The sequence below is a fragment of the Chrysochloris asiatica genome, unplaced genomic scaffold, assembly GCF_000296735.1.
Source record: "Chrysochloris asiatica unplaced genomic scaffold, ChrAsi1.0 scaffold00017, whole genome shotgun sequence".
NCBI classification, from domain to species: domain Eukaryota; kingdom Metazoa; phylum Chordata; class Mammalia; order Afrosoricida; family Chrysochloridae; genus Chrysochloris; species Chrysochloris asiatica.
The window spans coordinates 29,106,857-29,133,847 of NW_006408535.1; the positions used below are offsets into that span (position 1 = coordinate 29,106,857).

At 37.6% G+C, this 26,991-nt stretch overlaps 1 protein-coding gene across 1 annotated transcript; it reads right to left on the reverse strand.

Moving 5' to 3' along the window:
* Window positions 1-970: 970 nt before the first annotated feature.
* Window positions 971-24,052, reverse strand: LOC102815138 (chromosome unknown open reading frame, human C14orf164). Its single transcript, XM_006835529.1, is given in 15 exon segments — window positions 971-1,033; window positions 2,398-2,478; window positions 3,165-3,226; window positions 3,927-4,027; window positions 4,294-4,333; window positions 7,220-7,268; window positions 7,666-7,726; window positions 7,859-7,901; window positions 9,537-9,583; window positions 10,856-10,884; window positions 11,637-11,697; window positions 13,776-13,891; window positions 21,466-21,540; window positions 21,800-21,852; window positions 23,953-24,052. Coding segments are annotated over 15 exon segments (981 nt in total).
* Window positions 24,053-26,991: the final 2,939 nt, after the last annotated feature.

Consider the following 26,991-nt stretch of genomic DNA (forward strand, 5'->3'; position numbering starts at 1 on the left):
GGAGGTGGGAATTAGGGGAGATATCCTTACAAGTAGTAGAATTAGGTTAGAGAGGATGGAGCTGAGGGTGGTTTCCACTGGTAAGAAAGACTGGAGATAAGTTCCAGGTTTGGTTTTACAATCCTGACACTACCTCCTCCCTAGCCTGACAGAGACTGATCTTTTCATCTTTTTGGTGTTGGCTCAATTTTGTCCAGAAAAGAGACTTTACCCTCTTTTACATAGTAACTGTCTTGAGAACAGAAGGACCATTGTCTTTAACTGAATTATTAATGTTTTAGAATGGTTTTCATCAGTTGTAAAGCAAATAGGTATCAATGGATAATTAACCATCTAAAAAGAGTGGAAGCCCCAAATTGCTAGAATAATAAAAAGGTCAAAAATAAAACTGTTTCTCTCTCTTCCACTTTGCTACTTACATGGTTGAGGGATCCAAATCCACTAACTTTCTGGCTCAATGTGCTTTAAAGCAACTATTAACAAGATAGACTTATATATTAAAGGAATATCTATCAAAGAGTACAAGGGAACTGCATTTGTTGACAGCCTAAAATACTATACAGCTCATACCCAAGTCTTTTACAGAGGAATTTCTAATTTGAGATATTTAGGAAACTTCTATCTGACTTTTGGAACAAGCTGGGTTAAGTTTCAGTCTTCACTCTGAATGTACAGTTAAAGTAAACCTGTAAGTCTCTCCAGCTTCTTATGTGCTGTTGAGTCATTTCTAAGTCAGTGACCCTGTATAAGGTTGCCAAGGAGCCTGGTGAGTTCAAACTGCCGACCTTGCGGTTCAAATCGACCTTGCAGTCACAAGTGCTCGTTCTAGAGTGCTGCACATACTTCTGAAGTATTTTTTTCCTTTTTGTTGAAGGAGCAGGACATATTGAGGTACATTAAAAGACCAAAACTGTCTTAAACATCAATAGATAAATCAGTATCTACCACCAGGCAGATTCTTTCCCAGTCATCAGATGGTAATGAGCATTTTTGAGGCTTCAATGATAAAGATCCATCTTGGAGGTGACTTCACCTTGTCAAAAAGAGTATCTTAAGAATGTTATTAAAAATACTTCTGGTTACTAGAAAGGATACTGGGGTCCTAGTTCAGCTCCAAGATCATTCTCAAGATCTTCTAATGGCAGAAGGAGTCCCGGTAGTATAATGGATTATGAACTGGGCTGCTGACTTCAGTGTCAGCAGTTTGAATCTACCAAGCCGCTCTCTGGGAGAGGCTTTCTGGTTCTGTAAAGATTTAGAGCTTCAGAAATTGTATACACCTATATAGGGAAACCCTATACAGGGTCACTATTGGTTGGAACCGATTCGACGGCACTTAACAATACAGGGTCACTGTGGGTCAAAACCAACTTGGTGGCACACAACCACTATTACTACTGCTAATGGCAGATGCCTGTAGCTATCATGTTTCCTTAAGGCCTGCCTGCCAGTGGCCCACCCATTTAATTCCTCATTTCTTTCCATTATAAGAGAAAATGAAATAAATGGTGATCTCAATGGTAGTCCTTATTCATTCCACCATTCTAGAGCTTAAAAAGAAATAGAAGTGTAGTAGCAATAAAAGGGCATTCTCTTTTATTATCCATATATTTCTTAGTAAGATGAAACTCTCTGTCTCTAGTTATTTCCATTTTGATAGGCAAATCAGTATACAGGTAGTCCCCAACTTTCCATGGGGTCTGTTCTGACAACTCCATCATAAATTGGTACTGACATAAATTGAATATCTTATTTTTCATTATTATTGCCTTTTATTTTCAATATCTTTATAGATCCTGATCGATGAACATGAGAATGATTACATTTATGAATAAATTATGTGACAGTAAATTAGGCACAGCAACATTGTAGTACATGCCTTCAGTGCTAACATACACAAAAATAACAAAAAATGTGTTTTATCAGAACTCATGTGTGAGTCAGGGACTACCTGTACTTAGCAATAACTAGGCATATAGAAACCAAAGTATAATAAATTAGAATAAGGAACAGAGTTGTTGCTTGTTAATATTGGCAGTGGAAAATATATCTAAAGTTATAAAAAGAAACCTAGAAATAAAAACAGGGTTAAGTATATTATCCCTTCCTCAAATGATGCTCAGAATTATTTTTATACTTTTGTTTCAAGTTGTAGAAAATGAGTTATGTGTGTCTTGTGGGACAAGTGTAAATATCTTCCTGAAGCACTAGCCTCATATAAGGCCTGGCCACTTTCCTGGGAGGTAAAACAAAGTGTATAGAGTAAAGATCACTTAGTATATAATGAAACCAGGAAACATGCCGGGGAACATTTTCCAAGGTGATCACACCTAATAGGTATTGGATACCACAGTCCTTCAGCAATGTGTGTGTGTATACACACACACATATATAGACCAGCCCTTGCAGATGATCTATCGAGGTGGTCCATGCTTCCCTTCCCTTGGTTAATCCCATCTGCTTCTGTTGGTAGATCATCTGCAGCAGAGGACAGGAAAGCAGGTAAGGGTAACAACAAAAAGGTCCTCTGAAGTCATAATATGAAGCTTACGAGGGAAGTAACCACTGTTGGTACTTTCCCATAGTTTTCTCCATTGTTTGACAACTTTTCCAAGTTAATATTATTCTAGCTATCTCTGGAGAAGTAAAAGTGGCTTTTCCTAGTTCTAGCAGAATCATCAACCAAAAATACATTCCACTGAAAATACTTTGTTATGGAACTCTGAGAGCTGTTTCCACATGCTTTTATTTTATTCTGGTATTGACATCTTACTTTAAACACTTATGCTACTTATGGGACTTGATTTTTAAACAATCAGGAAGCTAATCTGACTAGGATATTGTAAAGTGCCATTGAGTCATTCCAACTCATAGCAACCCTGTATAGGGTTTCTGAGAAGTGACTGGTGGGTTTCAACTAACTTTGTGGTTAGCAGTCCAGTGTTTATCCTACAGCGCCACACCAGGACTCTATAGGATAAAATTTTTGAATTTGAGACTATTATGGGGAAAAAAAATTGTGAATATATGATACTACACTTGAAACTCATGTCATTCTCCACTGGTTACATTTTATCACCCTAATAATGCTAGAATGAGGCATTTAGTGTACAGGCAAAAATAAAATTGTCATGCACAGTCAAATTAGACTGGTCAGGGCTTACCTACAGGAATGGTAACTGGGAACTGGGAAGATTTCCTAATGTGGTTCTGTTCTCCCTCTGACCTGAAGGACAGAATGAAATGGTAAAAGGTAACAATCTGGAGAGTTCCTCAGCAGTGTTCCTTAGAGTTAGGGTAACTAGGTAGTTCTTAATCTATGGAACGCCACTCAGAATGGAAAAAGATTTAGTGAAGCAATTTAAGAGGTGGGTTATGAAGTCCATCATTTTCCTGTGAGGATTGAGAGGTATGAGATTTCAATTTAACTATGAGCAGAAAAATGTAGAGGCAATATAAAAATTTGGGTGGACTGTGAGGGCAGGTTTGAACTTTTGAGTTTACGAGTAGAAAGATAATAGAGGCAGCATAAAAATTTTAGTGAGCTAGAGAGATGACAGCCCCTTTTCAGATTATATTAGAGATACCCTCACTGAAAAAGATGGGGAGGAAAGGATATTTTTTATTCTCATTCATAATTGAGGTCCAGCAATGTTCAATATAGGACTCTCAAAAAAATTTTTTTTAGCCTAATTTCAGAGGTTAACTCAACTGGTGACAGTATGATTGCTATTCAAGAAAAATCCAGCACCTCTACTAATTATTATTTGACCAGTGTAAAGGCAAAGGATGCCTTTAATACTAAGGTGCCAAACTAAAGACAATAATTTTGGGGGACAAATACCAGTTCATTTTCACATTGAAAATCATTTTAGCAAATTACCGCAGTTGAAGCTCCTTTCCTTTGAGGATGTAATTCAACTTACCTGAATTGTTAGGGGTGAGAACTCTTGTGAGGCCAAAATCACCATCATTTGGGGATGGTCTGAAAGAAAAAAGCCCCTGTCCAGAGGAGGCAGATGAAAGTCTAAGAAAGGAAAATAAGAATATCAGTAGTGAAACATAAAGATAAAAAGGCATGCATGCTTTCAGAACAGAGACGAAAAATGTCCCTGCTTGTAACTGAGAATAAATAATTCAGAAATATATTAGACACTGTTTTTCAACCTCTTTTGTTTGCGAAACAGATTATAAATTTCAGTGGTGCATGCCTGTAGAGAAGTAACCCCAGGACTACCAGCAGACTATCAATGTGAACAGATCCCAAGCAAAAGGAAGCACAGGATTACTCACCTATATGATAGGCTGTAAATGGAAGCTGGTGAAGGAGTTTCTGTGAAGCATAAAAATAAGACTGTGAGATAACTTAGGGACTAGAAGAGAGATTTGGATATACTGGGGACAAAGGAGTCCTGTGTGGTACTGAGGGTTAATGCACTGAACTGCGAAGTTGGTTTGAGCTGCAAGGTTGGCAGTTCAAGCTCACCAGTCGTTCCTTGGAAACTCTAGACAGGGTCACTATAGGATGGAACAGACTCAACAGCACTTAACAACAAGGACAAAGGAACTTAATATTTTAGTATCTATGTTAGAAGCGCTGAAAGTGTAATGGATTATGAGCTGGGCTGCTAACCATATGGTCAGTAGTTGGAATTTACCAGCTGTCCATGGGAAAAAGAGGAAGCTTTCTGCTACTGTAATGATTTACAGCCTCAGAAACCCTATATAGGGTCGCGATGAGTTGAAATCAACTTGGTAACAAACACACAACCACTACATGTTAGAATTGGGGGCTAATGGCGAGTGAAAAAGCCGAATAATTACCTAGCAGTGTCTCACAAAGGTGCTTTACTCTCCCTTTCATGAGCCTGAGGATTAGGACCCATCACTGCTTTGATGTGCTATAATAATATATCTGTGCCTTGGTTTCCCCTCTGAGATGGAGATTACCAGGAAGAATGGCTAAATACAAAGGGTCATTCAATTGGCTAAGAGTAATAGCAAAGACTTTAAATCAACTTCTTTAAGTATGTTCAAGGAACTAAAGGAAATCATGTCTAAAGCACTCAAGGAAAAGTATGAGGATGTTGCCTCACCAAATAGAAATATCAATAAAGAGAAACTGCATAGAAAATAACCAAATAAAAATTCCAGAGTTTAAAAGTATAATTAATTACTAAAATGAAAAATTCACTAGCATGACTTATCAAAAGATTTGAGGAGGCAGGAAAAAGAATCAGCAAACCTGAAGATAGAGTGATTGAGATGATCAAGTCAGAAGAACATAAAGGAAGATCAACAAATGTGAACAACAGTCCTGGTGTGGCACTGTACGATAAGCACTGGACTGTAAGGCCAATTTGAACCACAAGGTTGGCAGTTCAAACCTACCAGCTGCTCCTTGGAAACCTTGCGTAGGGGTGCTATGAGTCAGAACTGACTCGATGACACTTAACAACAACAACATACACAAACTGGATTCCTACTGTGGTGATGTAGGATAATCACTGGACTGCGAACAACAAAGTCAGTGGTTCACTCCCACCAGCCACTCCTTGAAAACTCTACACAGGGTGGCTAAGCGTTGGAACCGACTTGATGGCACTTAACAACAATTACATATATCAACCAGACCTAACAGACATCTATAGCACACACCACTCAACATTCTTCTGAAGAAGTACACATGGAACTTTCTCTAGGATAGACCATATGCTAGGCTACAAATTTAAACAGACTGAAATCATACAAGGGCTGTTTGCCAGCCACAATGGGATGAAATTTGAAACCAGTAGCAGAAATGAATTTAGGAAACTCATATATATGTAGAAAGTAATAAATACACTATAAATAACCAATGGGTCAAAGAAGAAATCACATGAAACATTAGAAAATACATTGAGGTGAATGAAAACAAGAACACAAGATATCAAAACTTCTAGGATATTGTGAAAATGGTGCTAAGAGCACAATTTGTAGCTGTAAACATATATATATATTTAAAAAACACAAAAAACTTGAATCAATAACCATCTTTCATCTTAAGTCAGAAAAAGAAGACTAAACTAAACCCAAAACAAGTAGAAAGAAGGAAATTATGAAGATTAGAGCAGAAATAAATGAAATACATCACAGAGAAACAAAAGAGAATATCAACACAACCAAAAGTTGGTTTTCTGTAATGATAACAAGAATGACAAATCTTAAATTAGACTTATCAAGAAAAAAGGAGAGCATGGTGCCTCCTTAGTATAAGCACTGGACTGGGAACCACAGGGTCAATGGTTTGAGCTCACCAGTCACTCTGCAGGAGAAAGATGAGGCTTTCTGCCCCGCAAAGACTTAAAGCTTCAGAAACCTACACAGGGTTGTTATGAGTCGGAACCAACTGGATGGCACGTAACAACAACATCAAGGAAAAATATAAGAAGACTCAAATTATTAAAATCAGATATTAAAAAGGACTTTACCATCAATATTAGAGAAATAAATTGTCTAAAATATCTACACGTTCCAAAGAAATATATGTGAAGAAATTGAAAGGGGACTACAATTAAAAAATGGTAATGCAGAAAGAGATCTGGGAATTTCAAGGCTTGTGAAAAAAAAAAAGGGGAAATATCTCTGATAAATTTTCTCTAGGGTCTGGCTAGAATCCTCACCTGGTGTTGTACTATAAGCACTGGACTACTAACCACAAGGTTGGTGGTTTAAACCCCCTAACCTCTTCATGTAAACTCCATACAGGGTTGCTACTTACCCACAACAGGGCTAATGCCCTTAAAGATAATAATAACAGTAATAGTTCCAAGAAGAAATTGCCAAAAAATTATTGAATATATCTTCATTGAAATACGTTTAAATTTAATACACAATGAAGTAGCTGGGATAGCTTTCAGACTAAGATAATTAGCAATATTAACCTTCCTTTTAGAGCCTAACTTCTACTGCCATCTTGTGGCAATGTTTAAAATCCAAGTCAATTATCTTACTCAAAAGTTATCCTTCTGACAAGAGGATTTCAAGTGACTTCCTAAAAGTTTAAATTTTTATTTTCCCCTTATCAGTTTGAGAACAAAAATACTATTATTAAAAAGTATGTAATGTATTACTGGATACCTGGCACCACTGTCTGAAAAGAACAAAGTAAAATAGTATTATACTATACATAGAAAATACAACAGACTATGTTGGTTTCTGACACCATTTTTCCTCTCACCAGTGTAAGAGTCTCTGGGAGTGCTTCTTCCCTGTAGGCCTCTGCCTCCCTGCTGGACAAATAATAAGTATCATTTAATAAACATACCCCTTTCTCTGGCTCGCCACATACTTCGTCCTATTTCTCTACATTTGCCCATTTAAGCATGTTATTATCTCAGGATGAACATGACAATCAAAGAAGGGTCCACACTTTACATTTCTTCCAAAACAAACCTGATGACACCATTTATTCTGTCTTGAATACTCCCACTGCTTTTATCCCAATATTCAGTTTCTATGTCAGTTTCTAACATCAGTTCTCCGTAGTTAAAAGAAAATAGGGTCTAAGCATTGGTGTTAGATAATTTACGTGAAAATCAGTATGTTTAGATTCTTGCCTTTAACTTCAGTTTTCTGTTAGCATTAGGAACTTCAATCTGGAAAGATAAGGTGGATATTACTTACTTGTCCCAAATGACCAGAACCCGTCACTCGATAAGGGATAGACTCCACTGAGGATGACCGACTATGTAAGGTGGGAAAAACAGACAAAAAAAAAACATGTTAAAATTTGACACAGATGCAATCTCAGCCACATCTAGATATTTCTTTCATTTTCCACCTTTGCCAACAATTTCAGTGTATGCTTACTACTCACCTGACCACTTGACTGCTATGCTGAGAACTGGGTCGTGGAGTAACTGAAAGAGAATAAACTGCAGAATAAAAAGTTGCCATCCTCAGGACCATAGTCTCAGAGGACACCATGGTCAACTGGCTTAACAGTCCACAGAGAAAATGTTCTATATCTTATTTGGGTTGAGTAGTGACTGGGATCTTACAAGATCATGAGCAGCCATGTTAAGGTGCAACTACTGGTCTCTTCATGTACAGAAGAAAGAAGAATGATGAAAACTGAAGATACTTGGAATTAACTAGTACAGGTGTGGTACTGTGGGTTAAAGTACTAGACCACAAGTTCTGTTTGAACCGCAAGGTCAGTGGTTCAAACTCACCAGCTGCTCCTTGGAAACTCTATACAGGATTGCTTTGAGCCACAACTGACTTGACAGTACTTAACAACAACAACAACAACATGAATTAATGGAACACATGGACTCTGAGACCAGAAGAACTAGATGGTACCTGACTCCCACCACTACCAACTGTTCTGAAAGGAATCACATTAGAAGGCCCTGGAACGAATGGGAAAAATGTGGAACAAAACTCAAGATGAGGCATTCTGCTCATAAAGATTTACAGCCTCGGAAACCCTGTGCAGGGTCACCATGAGTCGGAACCGACTCCATGGTACTCAACAACATACATATATATATATATATTGTTAAGTGCTGTCAAGTTGGTTCTGACCCATAGTGACTCTGTATAGGGTTTCCGAGGAATAGCTGGTGAGCTTGAACTGCTGACCTTGCAGTTCAAACGGCTTTGCAGTCTGGCGCATTAGCCCACAGCACCACACCAGGACTCTCTATCTATCTATCTATCTATCTATCTATCTATCTATCTATCTATCTATCTATCTATCTATCTGTGAGCTCTGGTAGCTTAGTGGTTACGAATTGGGCTGCTAATCTCACTGTCAGCAGTTCGAAACTACCAGCTGTTCCGTGGGAGAAAGATGAGGCTTTCTGCTCCCATAAAGATTTACAGCCTCAGAAACCCTGTACAGGGTCGCTATGAGTCGGAACTGACTCCACGGCACATAACCACAATATATATATAACCACTTACTGATCAAAAAGAGACTGTAGGAACCTGAGACTATGGCCCTTGGCCACTCTTCAGGTGTGGAACAAAACTTACTCTTATGGCCCAATTTTCAGCCATTCAAGGTCAAAAAGAATATAAGGGGGACAACAATACTAGTACAGTCAGCCATTCAAGGTCAAAAAGTAACATATGCCTAAGGACGAACTTCAGAAGGGTTGTAAAGGAGGGTGGAATGGAAATAAGAACCACACAGTGGGAAGTGAGATAACTGTTGTTACATGGAAGGGATTCCAGTCATTGAAATGAAACATAATGTATGATTTGTTGAATGTAAAACTGATGATCTGCTCTGCAAACCTTTACTCAATTCACTCAACAAAAAGTTTCAAAATGATATTGCCATCAATGGCACACTCTGTCTTACCTGGTCAATCTGTTGGCCTGTCTTTGCAAGTGGTATCGATCTGGCTATAAGATATTTTTGTATCATTATGTAAGAGTAGATAAACCACATGGTCTCTAAAAACTAAATCACCTTCCATATGTAGAAAGGTGATTTTATTAAGCTCACACAGATAAATGGGGGATGGAGGAGGTTTTTCTACCTGACTGTGATGGGGAGGTGATGCCCACGGGTCGAGGTGTAGTTGATCTATAAGAAAAAGAGAAAGCGGCAGCTCTTATTTTGCTAAGTGCCAACTCAGCAAATCAATCAAATCATTTCTTATAGAAATAAAATCTTCCTAACTGAGCACAAATTGCTTGTTTTTTCATGTGCTGCAGGTATCATCCTGCAATATGGAGGCAAAGTTTCCATATGAGACTCCATTGCTTTTCAGCGGCATTCTCTACTTCTCTGTTAAGCATAACACAACTTTGAAATACTGTATTTTACCCTCCATTAGTGCCTTATCAATTCCTTTCAACCTTATACATACCTGTTTGTCCACTATTCAAATACTCATCATTCCCTCACTCCCTCTATTCTATTATCAGTTATTTAGTACCCATCGTGCCCTAGATTCTGAGATTACAAAGATAACTAGAAAAAGATTCTGATCTTTGAGAGGTTCACAGACTAATTGTTGTTAAGTGCATAGGATTTCCGAGGAGTGGGTGGCAGGTTTGAACTACTGACCCTGCGATTAGCAGTCCAGTGCTTTCCTACAGCACCACACCAGAACTCTCCCACAAGCTAGTAGAGACCAAAATATAAAGTAATCAGAGCACTATGTAAGTACTGTAATAGGTGCATTAGAGGTATAGAAGCATGAAAGAACACTACTTAACTTGTGAGGGAAAGGGCCATGTCTCCTTTTATCCACCAATGTAGGACTGATATTAAAAATATTTACCTAGTTGGTAGGGCACAGGCATCAATCAATTAGAAAGGACAGGTGATGTACATCCAGCAGTTAATAAACAGTACATACTAAATCAATATTTATTGAATGAGTAAATAGAATACCTAAACCAAAACCAACTGCTGTCAAGTCAATTCTGACTCATATGCACAACACAACTCCACAGAGTTTTCAAGGCTGTGGCCTTTGAAACAAGATTATCAGGCCTTTCTTTCCAGGTACTTCTGGGTGGCTGTGAACTTCCAATCTTTTGAATAGTAGTTGAACGCTTAATCATTTACACCACCCAAAGACGCTCATAGAACACCTGACTCTGCCTAATGAAGTCTTCACAGAGGGAATGACACGTGGGTTGAATTTTAAAGGATGAGTAGGGATGGGTGAGCACTGCATTTAAGATTTCATTTCAAATACTTTCTCTCATGGGTAACTCTTTCTCAGAGAAATGACAGATAAATCCATCAGTCACTTTCCCCATCTCATAGCACACACAAGAGTTACAATCTGGAGTCAAAAAAGAAAAACCATTTTCTGTTAGTATGGGAGCTAAGAAAACTGACCTGTTTCCTTTGTACCGACTTGGAGATTCCTGTAAGTGAGAGAATAGGAATGAAGGAAGCTGCAGATCAGCAATATGAATTACTGGATTTCAGAGCCTTACTTGGTAGATAACTAAGCTACAATTTTCCCTGGTTGTGGTTACTCAGAGTTCCAATCAGAGAAAAAACAGCCCAATAATGAGGAAATTATTAGTTTTGAGGGAATAAAATTTTACTTCCTCTTCATAAAAAACACACTGGGAATTCCTGCAGGCTGACAGATGTGGGGAAATATGGAAAGCTTCCGGGAAGAGCTGAAGAGAAAGGAAGAGGACAGGATTACTACATACTAGAAGAGTCACAGGAATGGGATCAATAGAAAATTTTATAAATACACAAAATATTCTTTGGAAGATGAGAAATGCCTAGCAAACAGAGTGTGAAGGAGAGATCTTGAGCTATTTTGGGGTTCTTGAATAGAAATTTTAAGTTGCAATAAATGTCTCCTCTAAAACAGACTTTCCAACTTGTATGTCAAGGCTCATTGATGTTCAAGAATAGGTTACAAATATAGTAAGATATTGATCCTTTAGCCTGCCAAGGTCTTCTGTGACCTTTCCATTTATCACAAGGTGATTGTTGTACAAATAGTATCAGTTTCTATATGTGCCATGATGGGAAAAGGGTTGGAAATACTTACTACAGTAGGATACTGGCATCAGCCAATTAGGACAGGTGATGTACACCCAGCTAGCCAAGTAGATGGGAAAAGTAGGACAGAAAATAAATCTATTTAATTCACCTTTAGGATGGCTAGAAACCTCTTCAATTCTCCATTCTCTTTCCTCAAGACTGACAGTTCCCTATGCAAAAGATGGAAACAATCAGCTTAGTGGGATTGAAAAAATGATTTGTATAATACGCATTCCCTAGATTATGAATGAGTTCTATTTCTAAATCTGTCTTTAAGTCAAATTTGTACCTAACTTGGAAGTTACATATGGTTTATATCTAATGTCAGTCAAATGTTTGTCTTAATAAATATATTGTCTAATTCCACTCCTCACTTATCAACTGTCTTGTCCAACAGTTTGCATTTATGACAATAGTAAAAAATCTACTATCTGATTGTTCTGTACATTAGCAATGTACTTGTTCTGGCAGAAACACATGCTGAGGTGTGAGGGTACAAGTAACACTGGCTGTGATGGTTATGGTTATGTGTCAACTTGACTAAGCCATCATTCTCAGTGGTTTGGCAGTTGTCCAATGATGTAATTTGACAGTTATGTGATGATGTAATTTGGCAATTATATAATGATGTAGTCCTCCATTTTGTCTCCTGATATGGTCATCCTCCATTTTTTGTATAATGCTGACTTTTGCAAAATGACCTGGTCTTCAGAACCTAACCATTTGATGACTGAGGAGTGGGTATATAGTGTACCTTTCTGTGAATAAAAACATTAAAGAAACTGTGGCATAGTGACTTATCTAATGTCTCTTTTAGCCATAGTCTGTAACTCCCACCAAACAATGTTTCTGCCCTGCTGGGTCTGGGTAAGAGAAGGTGGGAGAAAATACTGATAGGCTGACAGGAGTCAGCTGTGAAAGTTAGCAGAGTTAATTGTAATTGTAAAAACTTGAAACTCTATCATGGTTTAAAATGAACCATCTCAGAGGCAGGAGGAGAAATCTCACTACCATCAAAGTAGAAAAGGCAGGAGGGAAGAATGTATTTTGGACATTGTAATCCCTGTGCATGAATCTCTTTGATCCAGGGACAAAAAGCTGTGACACTGAAGGAGTGGCAGAGGAGCAGCAGCAGCACAACCAAGAACCAGAGCACTAGACAGAGCAGTGGGCTTCCCGGCCCATTAAGCAAATAATGTTGAATGACTTTGGGCAGGAAGCTTGCTTGAATTGTGTGGAGCCTCCAGTCATTTAAGTAGGGGAGCTAAATTTGCTGACCTATGGAGCTAGAGTGGAATAACTTCAGGCTGAGGCTTACGATGGAGTGGTGTGTCCTATGGGTATTTATCAGCAGCTGACTGGAACAACTGTGCCCTGAGCATTTTCTGATCCTGTACTGTAACCTGTTAACTTCTCTAACAAAGCCTATAACTGTGAGTATTTTCTCTGAGTTCTGTAAGGCCATTGCAATGGATCATTGAACCCAACTGAGTTAGTAAAAAGGGTTGTGGAAGGAAAGGATGGTTTGGTACATGTTTTTGCAGAGACAATAAAACATCTTTAACATAATGCAGCGATCATATTTTGATGTGTGTGCATTGCAAATAAGTGACTGTCATTATTAACCACTGTATGTATCTCAAAAACTTCACACAATACACTCTACAGAGTAGTTCATAACTACAGGTTGTATGTAAGTCAGATGTTTATAACCCAGGGACTACCTGTATTATTACCAATATTTAGTGATGCTTACTGAGAGATCCTTGCCCCTCTCAGAGATATGGTATTCAGGGAGCAATGGCAAGGTTTTGACGGATCAGGAAGACAAAACAAGCAGTCACATAATACAATTTCAAGGGAACTTATTCCATTTCCTTTCCAAACACCTCCCTCCCTACAAATGCCTGATATTGTCCATCAAAGATTCCACCTTTTAGCTTAAGGTTTCCAAAATATTTACTCCTAGAGATAATATTGCAAATGTAATCTCTCATTTTATAAGTACAAATAAGCTATATCTGATTTCCATGATGACGTGGTTTTGATGGGGGAGTAGACCACAAAAGCTATAAAGTGAGGAGGCCCCCTCAGGGAAGAAAAAGAAAATTAATTGGAGGTTGAAGGAAACAAAAATTCTAAGACAAATGCATTGTAACAATTTTCAGGCTTTGCAACCACAAGAAAATAAGGTTTGTAGCTTCTCTGAAAGAAATACAGTATCTGGGGATTCGATTTAGTTACTTACTTGTCCCGGCTGGCCACTAATTGCTGGGCCACCTGCATGTCTGCCTCTAACTTGGTAATTCTATACTTGTAAAAGGCAATGAGTAGATCTGTTTGTTTCTTCTGGAAACTCCACACCTGCTAAGAAAAATAGGCCTATGACATACACTCAAATAACTCTTCCCCTTGCTTATGACAAAAAAAGGAAATCCATCAATTCACACTTTACTATAGTTCAATTTTCCCCTAAAACATCTGCTCTAATTCATGACTAGGGAAAGCTGAAGATGGTCATTCCCAGGAAACTGGCTTTCAAGAATTGTTCTGACATAGAATGGTCCTTTAAAAACATAAACTTATAAAGCTAATGTTCTCCCATGTAAATTATATAATTCACAATAAAAAAAAAAAAAAAAAGACTTTAGAGGAACCCAAGATTATGGCCCCTGGCCACCCTCCAGGTCTGGAAAGGTGCTCACCTCCTAACCCAATTTTCAGCCAAGGAGCAGATAGGTATATAGTGGGTGGCAACACTAGTTAAGTGTTGGAATGGTCAATCATTCAAAATCAAGGGGGCAACATTTGCCTAACAACAGAGTTGAGAAAGGATGGGAAGGTGGGTAGAATGGAAATGAAAACCACAGTGAGGAAGTAGGATAATTGTTGTTACATTGAGGGGATTGCAATCAATGAGATCAAACAAAGTGTATGATTTACTGAATGTAAAACTGATGACCTTGTCTGTGAACCTTCACTCAATTCACAATGAGAAAAAAAAAACACAAAAAACTCACACCGTTATCTTTCTTTCAAGTAAGAGACCCAAAAAAGTTTTTCCAAGCCCAGAAGTAACTTGTGTACAATTAATTTGGATTCACTTTCTATATTCCTAGTAATTATAGAATGAAACCAAACCCAACCCACTGCCATTGAGTTGATTCCAACTCATAGAAATGCTATACAGGGTTTCCAAGACTGTAAATCTTTATGGGAGCAGACAGCTTCATCCTTCTCCCTTAAGTGGCTAATTGGTTTAGACCACCTAATCCACAGTGCCACCAGGGTTCCTTTTTTATAAAGCACAGGCAATTAATTTATTTTCCCCAGGACACTCACACCCAGAGTCACTTGCAGGCTGTTTTTGCTGCTATAAGTAATGGGTGAAAAAGCACAAAAAGGGATATAGACAAATAATTTTATCTTTGCCTCATTTTACTGTTTGATATTATAATGTGCTTGTCACAGGACAGAGAAAATGGGTCAAAAGTTAATATTTAGAAAGTATTTTAGCTTTGTCAGGCTCTGCTTTTGAGTACACAGCAGTATTTATGTCTCATCTGTGTTCTCCCTACTAAATATAGGGCGCTTCCCTACATCTTGATACTCTTCTCATACACTTTTTGCTTTCACTTAATTTTCAAGTTGCTTTTGCCATCTTAACACTGAATTATACTAAGAGTTTACCTAGTTCCTAGCCTCTTTCCTTTCTACTTAAAGACAAACTAGTTTTAGACCTATTTTTTTGTGAGGAGTCCTGGTGTGGTGCTGTGCATGAATACACTAAACTGCAAAGTTGGTTGGAACTGCAAGGTTGGCAGTTCAAGCTCACCAGCCACTCCTTGGAAACCCTGTACAGGGTCACTATGGGTTGAACCAACTCGACAGCACTTAACAACAACAAGTTTTTTTGTGAAATTACTCCCTCATTTCAAAATATCTAAGGGTCTTGTTACTTTTGAGCTATATCACAGGATAACCATATAAAGTTGATGAAAGGAATTCATAGACATATACCAGTGAAAAGATGGGAAGCAATGACAGAACAAAAATATCACCATTTTACAGCTCCTCCCATAAGGATTTACACCCTCGGAAACCCTGTACAGGGTTGCTATGGGTCGGAACCGACTCGAAGGCACTTAACAACAACAACAACAATGAATTAACGAGTCTTGGTGTGGCACTGTGGGATAATGTGCCAGACTGCAAAGCCATTTGAACTGCAAGGTCGGTGGTTCAAGCTCACCAGTCACTCTTCGGAAACCCTGTTCAGGTTCGCTATGGGTCAGAACCGACTCAATGGCACTTAACAACAACAACGAATTAACGATCTATAATAAGTTCATCCATGGCTTTCATCATACAAAATGAGAAACAGAAGACCACTACCTCTTGATGAAACACAACATGGCTATAGTCTTGATTCTGATTCAGCCTAAATCTACCTATCAGCTTACAGGAGTTACATGTAAGTTCACAGGTAGATTTATGACTTTATGGACATACAAAGAACAAAATTCAAACTGAACAATTCTATAAGACAAAGGTCAATTGTCTTCAACAACAATAAAAACAAGTGAAATGAGATTAAATGTATAGTTAAAAAGACTTAGAGATACAACTAATTTAAATATATACTCTATTTGAATCTTAATTCAAATTAAAAAAACAACAAAACTCTTGAGACAACTGGGAAAATGTGAACACTGACTAACTGATACTATTTTAGCATGACCTTGTGTTGTTGTTGTTGTTAGGTGCCATCAAGTTGGTTCTGACTTCTAGCAACCCTATGTACAACAGAACAAAACATTGGCCAGTGCTGGGCCATCCTTCCAATCTTTTGAGCCCATGTTTGCCGTCATTATGTCAATCCATCTCACTGAGGGACTCCCTTTGCATTCAACTGCAAGGTCAGCAGTTCAAACTTACCAGTTGCTCCTTGGAAACCTATACTGGGTCGCTGTGGGTCAGAACCGACTTGATGGCACTAAACAACAACTACTATTTTACCAAACACATGATGTCATTTTCCAGGGACTGGTCTTCTCTAATAACATGTCCAAAGTACATGAGACAAAATCTTGCCATCCATGCGTCTAAAGAGTATCCCGGCTGTTTTTTCCAGGACAGATTTGTTGGTAATTATGCTGCTGCTGTGTGCTGTCAAGTAGGTTCTAACTCACAGTGACTACAGTGGTTTTGAGGCTGTAAACCTTTATGGGAGCAGAAAGCCTCATCTTTCTCCTACAGAGTTGCTGGTGGATTTTAACTGCTGACCTTGCTGACCAAGAACTCCTTGGTTCTTCTGCCTGTCCATAGTAGACTCAATATTCTTCGCCAACACCATAATTCAAATGCAAAAACTATTCTCTTGTCTTCTTTATTCACTGGCCAGCTTTCACATGCATATGAGGTGGCTGAAAACACCATGGCTTGGTCAGGCACACCTTAGTCCTCAGAGACATTTTGTTTTTTGACACTTTAAATAGATCTTTTACAGGAGATCTGCTCAATTTACTATATTGTTTTATTGATTGATTGCTGCTTCCATGGACATTGATTATGAATGCAAGTAAAATGAAATCCTTGACTTCAATCTTTTTTGTTTATCATGATGCTGTTTATTGGTCAAATGTGAGAATTTTTGTTTTCTTTACCTTGAGGTGTAACTCATACTAAAGGCTGTAGTCTTTGATCTTCAACAAGAAGTGCTTCAAGTCCGATTCATATTCAGCAAGGTTGTGTCATCTGCATTTTATGGCTTGTTAATAAACCTTCTTCTAATCCTGACAACACTTTCTTCTTCATAGAGTCCATTTTCTCCCATTATTTGCTCAGCATATTGACTAAGTAAGGTGAAAGAATATAACCCTATGTACATGTGACGCACATTTTCCTGATTTTAAACCAGTGTTTGGATGACTATTTGAACTTGTTCTATTTGAATGACTACTTCTTGGTCTCTATACAGGTTCCACATGAGCACAATGAATGTTCTGGAATGCCCATTCTTTCACAATATTATCCATAATTTTTTATGATCCACACTGTTGAATGCTTTTGAATAGTCAAGAAAACACAAACATCTTTCTGGTATTCTCTGCTTTCAGCCAAGACCCATTTGATGTCAGCAGTGAAATCCCTCATTGCACATCCTCTTCTGAATTTGCTTGGTTTTCTGGCAGCTCCCTGTCGATGTACTGCTGCAGATGGTTTTTAAATTATCTTCAGCAAAATTTTACTTTTGATGTTAATGATACTGTTGGATAATTTCTGCATTCTGTTGGGTCACCTTTCTTTGGAATGGGTACAATATGGATCTCCTCCGGTCAGTTTGCTGTTAGCTGTCTTCCAAATTTCTTGGCATAGACGAGTGAACACCTCCCAAACTGAATCTGTTTGTTGAAATATTTCAATTGATACTTTATGTCACACACAAGAACTGGAAATGCTAAGATGAATAGTATGGGTTCTTGTCCTCTAATACACAGAATACTAGGAGAGACAGGCATGTACGCCAATAAACAAGCACAATGTTATATGTACAACAGAAAAAGTATGTGCAAATAATATAAATAACAAAGATTAATTATTAATTCATTGTTTGAAAGGTAGGAAGCCATGCATTCCAGGAAGGGAGATATGAAAGTATAACATATATACAAGAATTGCTGAGAATTAGATCTAGCTTGTAGATTAGATAATAAATAACCTAAATACATGCAGATATATGAGCTATGAAATGAGAATTGTAGATGAGATTGGAAAGGTTATGAAGAGCTAGGTGTCATTCTGAGGAGTCTGGAACTTAGGTGATAGAAAGCCATCAAAGGATTTTGATGAAGCAGTTACATATTCAGATTCTTAATGGTAATAGATTATTGTGATGGGTCAGGGAGAATAGATTTGAACAAGATATCCCTAAAAATGCTTCTTTGTCCAAAGTTATTAAAGGACTACTACATCAGCTGCCAATGAGTCAGTCTCAACCATGACAATCCCATATGTATCGGAGTAGAACTGTGCAGGCTTTTCCATGGCTGATTTTTTTAGAAATAGATCACCAGGTCTTTCTTCCAAGGTGCCACTGGGTGGACTTTTCAGTTAGCAGTCAAACATGTTAAACATTTGTACCATCCAGGTACTCCATGTAAAACAGCCTAGTATGTTCAAAATGATATTTGTATACCAAATGGTCTTCACAGACTTGGTAAAAGGGTACAATCATTCTATTCAGCCATTCAAGAAAAAGACTCAGATGTCTTCCTCTCTTTTTCTTATCTTCCATATCCAAATCAATAGCAAGTTCAACTTAGTCTTCCTAGAAACACACCCCAGATTTCACTACCCTTCTCCGAGTCTATTGCCACCACTTTAGACCAAAGAGTATTCACAGCTTGCTTAGATCTCTTTTGCAGCCTCCTAATTGGTCTCCATGTTTCTGCTCTTAAACCCTGTATGGATCATTTTCCACTCAGCAGTTATTTAGAGTGCTATTTTAAAATTATATATCAGATAATGCTGTTTCCTTGCTTAAAACCTTTCAATGGTTTCCCTTAAAGAAAATCTAAACTTCTTATCTTCTTTCTTAACCAAAATCAACCCACTGCTGTTGAGTCGAATCCGACCTATAGCAACCCTACAGGATAGAGTAGAACTGTGTCATAGGGTTTCCCAAGACTGTAAATCTTTAGGGAAGCAGCAGACTGCCACATTTTTCTCCTGCAGAGTCACTGGTGGTTTCAAGCCACTGACCTTCAGGTTTGCAACTGAGAACTTTAATCATTAAGCCACCAGGGCTCCTTCCTTCCCTGTTAACTAGCCTTTATTAATTCATTCAACTAATATTTCTAATGACTTAATTTGTGACAAGTTCCTGGTGTGGCACTGCGGGTTAATGTGCTGGGCTGCGAGGTAGGTTTAAACCACAATGTTGAAGGTTCGAGCTCACCAGCCACTCCTCATAAACCCTAGACAGGGTCACTATGAGTCAGAACCAACTTAACAATACTTAACAACAATAACAACCTAGTTAGGCAGTGGGTAATACAAAAATGATACGTGCCTCTGAAAAGCTCAACTTAGTGAAAGAAACAGATATATGGACAAAAGTACTTAAAGACTGAAGTACTTTTTGCAGAGTTAAGTGCAAAGTAGGCTAGGTGTCCCCGAAAGAGCAAACATCTGCCCACATAAAGAAAGAAGGGAGAATTATTGACATACATATGAAAGTTGACATGTTGTAGATAAGGGCACAGTTCATAACCAAGGAGTAGAAGAAAGCAGACAGATCCATACAGATCCATATGGGGCTCTCTGATTCCCAAAGATATTTGCCCTTGCCAAGTCTTTATAGAGATTGAGAATGGTTAAAACACAAATGGGTATTTATATCAGCATTCTATTTTTTCATTCAACAACAATTTTTTGAGAGTCTACTGCATATTAAAAACTATTTAAAAATCTGGTATCCAGCAATAAACAAAACCGACCAAATCTCTGCCTTCATGGAGCTTACATTTGAGTGGACTCAGACAATAAATATGTAATATACTGTTAGAGATAAGAACAGTGATGAAAAATAAATCAAGGTAAGGAGTTGAGAGTACTGGAGCCATTACTTGAGATACGAGAATCAGGAAAGGCCTCAAGAAAGAAAATTTAAACAGAAGCCTGAAGGAAGCAATCTAGATATTACTTGGACCAATTATTCAACTTCACATACTAGGAAAACACATTTTCTACTATGCTGACTTTACCAAACTGTTCCTTCACTGAAGTGATGATTAACTGACCCTTTCCATTTATTTTATCTGAATTATTTGACCATGTATAATTGGTCCCATGATTAGGCAGGTTAAGATTCAGACTACATATAATTTCTCTACCAATCATTAACTAACCCTGGGTTTAGTTATTAACCAAAAGTCTGCTCGCTTTCTCTTATTCAGGTGACCTTGTTTACATTTCTCCTTGAATCTCAGCTGGATTTTATCTTACCATAATGTTAAACATAGTCTTTCAAATATGATCGCTCACCCATGCAGCTAAAAGCAGGATGCAGCCAAAACCTTAATTCTCTATTTTGGAGTTGCGGGTGAGGGATAAGACACTGGACAAAAATTAAATTTACTATCTTCAACCAAAAAATGACTGAGAATCATCTTCATGTTTAGGAAAAGATTACTCTGATAAGAATGAGAAGTGAGAGTACAAAGACGGGAACACTGATAAAACTTCAGGAAATATGGCAAGATAGGAATTTCATGGACTATAAAATAATGACAGTAGAGAAATCAAGAGTGGAAGGAAAAAGTCAAGAGTTTCACAGTTTGGGAATGCTCACAAATGGTTACCCAAACTTCTCTCCACCTTCTATTTCTGTATTGTTCTTGTCCAAGTCAAAGGTGAAGTCATTGCTTCCCTACATCAAGGAAAGGCAAATGTTTTCTAAAATCCAGGCAACCAGTTGTGAACACAGGAATTAACATATGTGCATTACTAAGAATGGTTAATGAAAAAGAATGAGGAGCAAGAAATCCCTTCATGAACATGTCTATAAGTGAAAGGTTGGTAGTTAAACCACCAAATCCATTGTTTTCAGTATCAGGCCTATCAATTCAAAGTAACTTTTGGAAGATAATATTTATCTGTACAGAACCTCCTTTATTCTCAAAGATCATTTAATAAAACTAAGAAGTACAAGACAAAATGGGAGCTAAATAGTGATTTTACAGCCTACCATAGATCCTGAGCTAGTGAAATGCTAACTAGTTAAGATTTATATCATCAGGAAAGAAAGCAAATAGAGCAGCCAATTTCTCTCCATTGTACACAAATGCCGTTTAAAAAGAACCTTTCATAAAGGAATAAGATGCAATTAAAATTTGCCTAGCTAATCAGGTTTTCTTCACTTTAGTTTCTTATACCTGAGAGATATGACTAAAATACTGCAATGCTGTCTCCACAGGGCTTTTGAAGAACATCTTCTCCTGAGGTTTTAGCTATAAAGAGAGTAAAATAAACAATGAACATATCCACATTAGAAGGAAATAAAATACTGACAGATATTGCAAAGGATTTTTCTATCTCTTGCTTATCACCCTCTCTTTTACAATTACTACCTGTAAGTTTTGTTTCTGTCTTTTCGCTTAAAAAAAATTTTTTTTCTATATTTACTTATTCAGCATCTGTACTTTGGATATCCTTCTTATAGGCCAGGAATGGAATGGGATGGTTTGCAGCAGGGCGATAAAAACTTACATTATCAGAAAGAGCCAGATGCTTGCAAGCAGCTCCACAAACAGCACATTTTTCTAGGAAGGGAAATAGGGAAAAACGTTGGTGCACATGAGCAGATCAAATTTTCCTAAGTTAATTGTAAAAGTCAAATAGGCTCGTTGTTGTATAACATCGAGTGGTTCTGACTCATAGAGACCCTGCATAAGGTTTCTGAGTGACTGGTGGGATTGAACTGCCAACCTTATGGTTAGCAGTCCAGTGCTTACCCTATAGTGCCACACCAGGGCCCATCAAATAGGCAAGCAAGAGAAAAAGAGTTCTTACTGGATTTAGAATATCACTGTGCTATAAAAAAAATCAACTTAAGCTCTGTTCTCTAAATTAGTATTTCCAAAGGAGTCCTAGTGTGGTGCTGTAGGGTATAGCACTGGCCCATAAGGTCAGTTTGTACCACAAGGTCAGTGGTTCAAATTCACCAGCCACTCCTTGGAAACCCTATACAGGGTTGCTATGAGTTGGAACCAACTTGACAGTACTTAACAACAACAACAATTGAAGACAATCAGGGTTTTTACACTGTATCTCTACCCATCTCTCCCTCTCATTTTTTACATTCCCAATTTTCTTCTGTGAGTGAAAGACAATTCTAACTACAACCTCTACCATTCTCTCTCCACACTCCCTCACCCTATGCACAATACCAGAATACATTTACAAGAGTATTGATAGGAATACAAGACAAGAGTACTAGTTAGCTCAACTTTAAATTACTCTTTGCTATCCTATCTACCTGAGGGCAAGAATGGATCCTTAAACCCTTCAACCATTCCTACTTTGTTCCCACTGTGTCAGTATTCCTGGATCTTGTTTTGAAACTCTCTTTCTCCTCAATTAACCCAATCTGAAAGATACGAAAATCAAAATTCCTAATCTTTGCTTTTGATTGAAAAATTCAGTAGTAGTGCTGGTTATTGCTTGAGATAAATGCTACGTCAGGAGAAAACATCACATGACAAACCACTCCAAAGTGAGCTGCTGTTACCTTTGTAAACAGCTTTGTTACATTAGCCAATAACTTAAAATATCATATGATTCATATAGAGGGAAAAGCTTTTCCAGAGACTACCTAACCTGATTATTCTTTCCTTGGGGACTAAATGTTTTTCCCATTCAATCTTCCATATTGTTGCTAGAGTGAGCTATCAAGTGTGAGTCATTTTTCTATTTAAGAAAAATTTAAAAACCCAAATTTCAGAGCTCTCTATCACCTAAAGGATAGACTTCAGGTTCTTTAGCCTGATATATACAGCCTTCTATCATCTGATGGTAGTCTGCCCCTCTAGCCTTGTCTCTCATAATTTTTTACATTAACTCTTTATGTTCTACCACTTCTGATTGTGTTATCCTTGCACTATGATTTCATGACGTGGTATGCCTTTATACATACTGGTCCGTTTAGTCAGCTAGATTGTTCTTCACTGCTTTGGCCACTTGGTAAACTCCTGTTTATTATATAAAACGCTGCTAAAGCAGCACCTCTTTGTGAAGTCTTCTGTGATCAAAGCACCCTACTCTAAGTCTTTCTTATGAGTTACTTCTTCACCTTGTAAGTCTTTTACCATAAAAACAAACTTAGATTCAAGTCCCATTTCTAAGATATAATAGCTATGAGAACCTGGTCAAATCACTGTGTTTTCTGAACCAGTTTCCTCCTTTTTAAAATAGGTCTACTAAGAATTACCTCCTGGGGTTGTGGTGAGTATTAAATAAAACTGATACAAGTGAAAATGCTTATTAAATGACAAAACTATCATTATCAGAATCATCATTACCACTTCCCATTAGAAATGGTTCTTGTTATCAGCCAAACTTTTCCCTCATATTTATTCATTATTCTTATTCTTTTTCCTGATCAGTTTGATCCATTGTGGCTTTCCCTGTCAGATTTTAAACAATGATGAGTACCTTTTGGACTCAACTAATATATATTATATTTGCTAAATTATTCATTATTAATGGAATCCTTCAATTTTCATAATCAACAGTCTCCTACATTTTCCACACTACCACTGACTGGCCTACTAAATGACTTTTACCCTAAGTCAAACAGAGAAAAGGTAAACCATTATTTCTAGATTAAAAATATTTTTGCTTGAATCTTAAAAGAGACTTACCCAGAGTTACACACTTTTTACAGAAAATATGGCCACAGCTGGTGACAAAGAAATGAGCCCCATCTTTTCGGAAACACTGGTTGCAATGAAACCAATCCATTCTGGAGCAGATAAAGAGTTAGAAAAATTTGAGGTATTATGATTGTTGTTCCGTAGCCCATATAAAAATGTTTGTTTAGGTTCTGGTATCTTATTTGGATGTGGGTGTATTATCGTGGATATTCCAGTTGTTTGTATGAAAGTATATACGTAGATCTCTGGCATGAAAAAATAAGACTGCTAACTATATCTTTTTTAAAGAAGAAAAAAAAGTATGTTTGGAAAAGTAACAGGAGCATAGTGGTTATATTTTTTTGAGTGTTAAGATTATGGGAATTTGGATTATATGTATATTGCTTTATAGCCCCCCCATTTCTGTATTCATGCTCCAATTTATAATTTAAAAAAAATCATTAGAAATAAACTATCCATTTCTTTTCTAATGATTTCCTGTGATATGGTACAAGTGGAAGAAAAGGAGGTCTTGGGATACATTTTATGTAAGGAAAACAGATTTAAAAAATGATAAATGATAGTGTGTTCTCAGTTTGTACACATTCCCAACTACTCTACAGAATCTCAGAATTACAGGTCTGGAGGGACCTTAAAAATCACTTAATATTTTGTCCAGTCCCACAATTTTAAAAAAGATATACTTGATGCTCACTGAAATTAAATGACTTGCAAGAGCTCATCTTTGGTTAGTGTTAGTTTCTGGTATTAGAACTGAAGTCTGATTTCTATGTAAAATTCTTGCTACTGTATGAAGCAAGCCTTTGAGTTAGATAATACCAATTTCATATAATTGCTAAAGACATAAGTAAGTAAATGTGGCTCTGAGATTTTTAAATGACATATCAAAAATAGAGACCAGAGCTGTAATTAATGAATTTTCTTGTCTAATTTAATAAATATACTATTTAAGACTCTCACTCATTAATTTGATTTTCTTTAAAGTTAAATTGGGAAAATTGTCAAAACAGAAGGCGATTTTTCTCAACTAATTTTTTCTTAAACAAAAAACATTTTAAAGTGGTTTGTGGAGAGGTTTGCTAAATAAATAATGGCTAGTTTGCACTATAATATTTTGTGTAACATAAGGCAAGATTCATGATAAAATTTACTAAGCAGTTCAACATAATGGATTTACAGTTAGTATAAAATCACGATACACTAATTTTTACCGGGACGTATTAAAGGAGTTAGTGAAAGGCCCCAGAATGTATATACTAGTATATATATGCCCTGGCCAGTTTAAGGGCAGCTATAATCGGGCTGTTAACGTCAAGGTCAAGCAGTTTGAAACTACCAGCTGTTCCGCGGGAGAAAGACGAGGCTTTCTGCTCCCGTAAAGATTTACAGCCTTGGAAACCCTGTACAGGGTCGCTATGAGTCGGAACCGACTCCACAGCACACAACAACAACAATAATCTTAATAAAATAGGTTGGCCAGATGAACTCCTTATATAAAAGACAGTTAACTGAGAGTAATATAACTCTCTAAGGGCAAAACCCGACTTTTTTCAAGGACTTACAGAGATTCCGTAGAACCACAAATTTCCCTTAAGTTATTTTATCTCGCTTTCTTCCATACCCGCTTGGATGCTGTGATTCCAGAAAACTTCAGATCTCACCAAAATCGTTTAATTCTTCTCACGAAAAGCTGAAATGGCGGGAAAAAAAGCAGCAGGCCTGGATCTAGAGTGAAGCAAGAGACTGGAAGTGAACCCCAGCGGCGTGCGAGAGGCGTAGGCATGGGCGTGCACGGCTGCATGCTGGGGTATGTGGGCGGGGCCTGTGTGGTGTGCGTGGTGTGGGCGGGGCATGGGAACCTCTTAATGTTGTTAAGTGCTGTGTAGTGGGTTCCGACTCATAGTGTCCTTGTATATGGTTTTCTATGGCGTCCTGGTGTAGAGCTGTAGGATAAGCACTGGACCGCAAAGTCAGTTTGAACCATAAGGTTGGTGGTTCAAACTCACCACCAACTCCTCGGAAACCCTAAACAGAGTCGCTATGAGTCCGAACCAACTTGAGAGAACTTTAATAACAACAGCATAGTTTTCCGAGACTCTACATCTTCACAAAGGAACTCTGGTAGCGTAGTGGTAACAAATCGGGCTGCGAACCGCAAGATCAGCAGTTCGAAACTACCAGCTGCTTCTTGGGAGAAAGATGAGGCTTTCTGCTCCCGTAAAGATTTACAACCTTGGAAACCCTGTACAGGGTCGCAATGGGTCGGAACCAACTCGACGGCACTTAACAACAATAACATCTTCACAGGAGCAGAAAGCCTCATCTTTCTTCAGCAGAGCAGATGGCGGGGTAAAACCGCAGAACTTCAGTGTTTATTATATAGAACCTCGGCGCTTCTTTAATAGCTAGATAAAACTCAACTCATTAAAAATTGAGAAAGAATAAATAATGATATCTTGTTGCATTCATGTCACTATGGAAACAAAAAGATGAAAATTAACTTAATAATACTTCAGTAGACATTGAAGACATAGTAGAAAAATGTGAGCATCAACACTTTAGCCTAGTGTTTTAAAATAAGGGAATAAAATCATCCATTCATTAATACAAAAGAAAACAACAATAAAAAGCCACTGCCGTTTAGCCTGTTCCTATTCATAACAACTCTATATAGGAATTTCTGAGACTTGTCTTTATGGGAACAAATTAGCCTTATCGTTCTCTGTAGAGCACCTCTTCTGGTTAGCAGTCCAATGCCTAGAAAAGCTAAAGAAGGATACAGATAGACCACAACTGAACATTAAATGAGAATAGATCTCATAAAATAATCAACTATTTTTCAGATATAAAAATGAGAAGAACTACCAAACATTTTGAAAACTACACAAACAAAAATAGACAAAATAGATGATTGGGACATACTAAAAATTAAAAACTTGTGTGCATCAAAAGACTTCACCAGAAGAGTAAAAAGGGAACCCACAGAATGGGAAAAATCTTTTGCAATGACACATCATACAAGGGACT